The sequence below is a fragment of the Montipora capricornis genome, chromosome 12 (assembly GCF_036669925.1).
Source record: "Montipora capricornis isolate CH-2021 chromosome 12, ASM3666992v2, whole genome shotgun sequence".
NCBI lineage: Eukaryota > Metazoa > Cnidaria > Anthozoa > Scleractinia > Acroporidae > Montipora > Montipora capricornis.
This window is the reverse complement of record NC_090894.1, coordinates 21,724,712-21,729,711: the sequence shown is the minus strand read 5'-3', so window position 1 is coordinate 21,729,711 and position 5,000 is coordinate 21,724,712. Positions and strand designations below refer to the sequence as shown.

At 36.5% G+C, this 5,000-nt stretch overlaps 1 protein-coding gene across 1 annotated transcript in view; it reads right to left on the bottom strand.

Annotated features, from left to right (window-relative positions):
- LOC138026789 (poly [ADP-ribose] polymerase 1-like) overlaps positions 1–5,000 on the bottom strand; it is a 28,804-nt gene that overhangs the window by 19,918 nt on the left and 3,886 nt on the right. The window contains exons 4-9 of the mRNA XM_068874238.1: positions 4,960–5,000; positions 4,405–4,521; positions 3,280–3,362; positions 2,345–2,467; positions 1,798–1,899; positions 1,620–1,692 (exon numbers count right to left, since the gene is read on the bottom strand). The exon at positions 4,960–5,000 is cut by the window's right edge and continues 280 nt beyond it. Coding sequence (XP_068730339.1) covers positions 1,620–1,692; positions 1,798–1,899; positions 2,345–2,467; positions 3,280–3,362; positions 4,405–4,521; positions 4,960–5,000 — 539 coding nt within the window. The remainder of the gene's footprint in view (positions 1–1,619; positions 1,693–1,797; positions 1,900–2,344; positions 2,468–3,279; positions 3,363–4,404; positions 4,522–4,959) is intronic.

The window sequence follows — 5,000 nt, the reverse complement described above, 5'->3', positions numbered from 1 at the left end:
TGAAAGCACGCTTAAAGCTACAAAACAAGATGCCGACATATTTCATGGCACCGCATAATTATTTAGAACGTGATTGTCGGCACGTGTAACGAAACACTAACTACAGTGAAAAATTTGCTGGATTGTTCAGCACATCAGTGAAATGTTCCTAGCTACCCCTGGCTTGAGTAATAGAGCATTTTCCCGTTTTAAGCGACTTCTTATATAGGCCCGGTCTTTTGGCCCTGGGTATGCCTAACCACCACCCCATCAGGTATTTTTAACACTCGCCCCCACTTTCTCTCAACCTATCAAAATGGTGCTCAATGATCAATCGTAAAGATGTTGGCCTTCAACTCGTATTCTATCGAGCCTTAGCGTTAATACATTGGATATTTAGGTCGTTTTAACAAGACAAACCAGAAATGACTAAGGAGAGTGTTTAAGGCTGCATTATTAAAAGCCAATTCTTAGCAGAAAATGCTATCGATCTTCTGCTTTGTAAACAACAACATTATATTCATCGCTCCAAGTTTGCAAGTTCTTGTCCCGGAAATACAGTAGCAAGATTTTTTCGGTTTTGGGGTGTGGGTAATAGGCCAGTGCGGGTAATCTGTTGAACGTTTTTTCCCCTCGTGACAAAAATAGACCGCTGCGGGTAATCTGCCGTGCGGGTAATCGTCCGGAAATTACGGTAATGAATAATTTTAATCTACACTGTAAAAGTTCATTGTACAGGGCCCGGTTGTTCGAAGGCCGATTAACTTAATCCAGGATTAGCGTAAACTTTTGTTTTATTTTTTCAACTTTTTAGTGAAAGTTTCTTTTTTTCATTTTTGTTTTTCAAGATTAACTTCTTCTAATGTAAAACTTTGCCGAATATCAGCGTTGAACAGCATTTGGCAGAAGAGAAATAAACTCCTTAGTTAATTTTTAATCTGAGATTAGCGTTAATCGGCTTTTGAACAACTGGGCCCAGGGCTGCATATCTAGAGTAAAACAAATTGGTAACTGAAGTATTAACCAAAGCAAATTCGAGGCCCAATTTTGTTCCTGTTAAATATAAATTTCCTTTTTAAAACAAGCAGATTTAGCGTGTCCATCAGTACTTAGTCATGAGGCCATTCATACATACAGTATGCAGCTTAGGTGTATCTCTGAAGTTCTTGTGGTTAGATTCAAAAATTATTTTGCTTGCCTTCTGGCTCATCAGCTAAACTTGTTGAAAAACTAAGTTCCCCTTTTGGTATAACTGGGGTAATGCGTTGTAAGAATTTCTCGGACTGGCTAAGAATGACAATTCATTTGGGGGTGGAGGGAGGTCATGGATGCCAACTTTCTCTCTGTTTGGCTATGGCTGTTGATTTTTATCGCTAATGCTTGGATGAATTGGAACAAACACAGAGGGAAAACAGCACAAAATGTGTTTATTGCAAGTACTGTGAGATTGTAAATTTGTTATGTTTTTTAAAGTCATATTTATTGTAGGTAATGTAAGATTGTCAGTGACATGCAAAAAGTCATTAAGTAATAAAATACAAAAAAACAAATCCCTTCACAGCACACCTTGAATAATACTACCTTATTATAATTATAGCAACACAACAGTCTAATATTAAGCTAGCCTAATTTTCATTTACCTTGCTCTGTTGGAGCCTTCCTATAACAGCAAATGTCATTCCAGAAAGAGGTTTTGCAGGAGTCGTGACAATTCTACAATTCAGACAGTTTTCATATAACATGATCATCATAATTATTGCAGATATTAAATACAGCAGTAAAGATGATGAAGGTGAAGGACTCAGTGGAAATACTTACTTTGACATGGCCCCCTCTGACTTGATTCCATTGGGTGATACTACAGTTGAAGAAGTAGTTTGGGGGAAAATCCTCTTTCTTTTCTTGCATTTGAAGTTTTTCCTGAATTAACAATAATAATAATAATAATAATAATAATAATAATAATAATAATAATAATAATAATAATAATTATTATTATTATTATTATAATTATAATAATTTTTTTTTAATAATAATATTATTATTTATTTCAAATTATCAGTAAAAATACACACACTGAAAAAACCAAATAAAGAACTCTAAAACAAGTATTAGGCTTATAGAGATACAAATACTAGTACTAATTCTAATAATAGCAATAATAGTAATTTTTAAAAAAAAAATCTTGTTTCCTATAAACATGTGTATTAAAATAAAAAAAATAAAATAAATAAAACAACTCTTAGTATTATAGATTCTCTTATAACTCTTAGTATTATAGATTTGATAAAATAATAATAATAATAATAATAATAATAATAATAATAATAAATAAATATTATGAAATGCAAATTTATGCACTCACAGAAAGTCAGAAGCCTCTTTCAGATCATCAGAAATTTTCCATTTAGCTCGTTTGGGCTCCCTTGTAACAAACATACAATTGGTCCATGCTGTTAAATTGCCAGTACAGCAATAACCTTCTGTTCTACAAAAAGAAAAATGTTTCAAGAGCAAAAGTTTACACTAGGATACTAGGTTACTAGTTTGCTCTAGGTTATGGGGTCCATACACATAGTAAAGTGTATTTGAGAGCTACTGTTATGGTCTTCTGCACTCTCATTGGCCAAGTCTTTCAAAATGTCCAATGAGAGTGCAGAATGTAATACGATCGCTATCAAGCTATAACGGCCGTAGCCACCCATCTAGCTGAGCACATGGGACGATTATAGAGAGCCGAACATTATTTGGAATTTATCCGCCAAAAACTGCTGTGTGGTCCCAGAGTGGAGTTGATGTGATAGGAAATTTATCTCGCCTTAAGGCTGTGGTGTTTTTATGGCGATTCGGACCATTGCTTTGTGATGCAGGAGCAATTTGTGGGACAAGATCACCGCGAGTCATCAGCCTTTCTTATCTTTATGAGGGGAAATGACAACTAACAACATGATAAAAATTTGTAAGCCACAAACCCTTCTAAAATGGACACAGTTTGTGCTCCGATTGCACAGAAAAGACAATGACGACTGTACATAGAGGTAAGTGAAGTTTATTTCTACACTTAGAGCTTATTTTAGCATTTATAAGCTCAAAGTTAATTTTCCCATACAAAGTCTATAAATCGTATATACCGAGCTTGGGCTGCCTGTGGACAGACATGTATACATGTAGCTGTCACTTCTTGCAAAGAATTGCTCAGCCAAAAATACCTAAGAATGCCAGCTTTCTGTTTGGTTAACTTTGTTGAGATACAGTTAACTGCATTTAACCATTCTACACCGAAGAAGACGTTGCACAGACCTGTATACCAGTTGACCATCACTACATTCCTCGCAAGGAAGAAGCCTGCCAAAGGTCATGCCATCTGAGCATCTGTTGAGCAACTACAGAGTAAATCAAAGTACAGAATTAAACATGAAGAAATAAATAAATAATTTACTATGAAGAAACATGCACTTAATTATTAACCGCTCACCCCCCTGAGACTTCATGAGGCCAATAAAACAAATCCTTTAAGAATCCCAATTGGCTATTTTTAACAGCTGAATTCGGACCACCAGGAACAATAAAATTTATTTCAGCCAAGGGGGAAAGCTGGACTTGAACTCCGGAACTTGGGATTACAAGTCAAGTGCCCCAACCACTTTACCATGCTGCCTCACTGAGTATACAAGTAACACCCCTCAATTTTCTGTTACGGCAGATGAATACTTTGAAACAGAATCAGAGAATTACAGACTGCAGTCAATCCTATCAGCTTTCAATACCAGTTCAGATGATTAACCACTGAGCCAGAGCAGAGTTGTGGGAGCTTAAGCCATTAAACTCAGTTCATGTGACAAAATTAATGCCCTGGTCTGCATACTGCTGTGAATGTAAAATAAGAATTCTTGGTGGCATATTCCTCATGATATTAAGTGAAATGGTTCATTTTCATCTCAGGAAAGAAATGAAACTATAAAATTTTCTGTTATCACACAGCAAACACAGAATGTACTTTCATTTCTCTATCTCTACGCTAAAAGAAACTTGTGACAGTTTGGACCACTTGAACAATAAGAATTAAGCCTTTTCCCATTTTTCAAATTTTTGGTCCATATTTGAAAAGAAGGCCAAAAGTACCCCACACCACTAACCCCACCCCCACCCCCACCCCCATCCCAACCCAGCACAACAGTGATCACGAAGTACTGCAAATAACCCAGCCGTGTCTCAACAATCCTTTTGGGGGAAGGCGATTGTAATAACTTCACGGAAAAACATTTTACGATATGGACAAGGAAGTTAAAAATATTGCACCAATTTTGTCCAGCATTGTGGGTTGACATACAACAGACCACCCTTGAGTAACATTTTTGCATGTCAACACTATCATCCATGGTCTTAATTACATGTAAGTGATTTAGTGAGGGAGAATGAACTCACTGAGCTTTCCCCTCCCTGGGTACTCATTCCGTTGTCCTCCAACATCTCTCTTAGCTCTGGCAAGGAACAATGCTTCTGCAAGTCATCCCTCACTTTCCATAACAGCTGACTTTGTTCCTTTATACAAAAAGAAAAGGAGGAAGACAGGTAGGTTGTAAATTAAACACTATTTCACTTATAATGATATAAAATCAAACCCATTAATCTTTATTGTCATCACCATTGTAACTTATTAAAATTTAAGGCATCTTTTTCTCCTAGAGCTGTTATTTTTTATTTTGTTCAAAGAACAAAGTATAGGATTTGCGATTGCACGTATAAGATCTCTTTGCTCATGGGACTGCTCATGGTAAAGAGGAAGGATTCAAACTTGGTATCTCCTCATTGAGAGGCACACGCGATGGCTACTAGGAAATCAGCTAAAAATCCTTTGAACAAAGTGCACACTACCCATAGCCTCTTGTTACTTGCTTGTGTGGTGGTCCAACGGGGGCTTATACCCAGGACCTCCTCAACCAAACACGGAACCAGTTTATATTTGAAAGGAAGACACACCTTAAGCTTTATCTCAATCTCATCTTCCTCTGCAGTCTTTT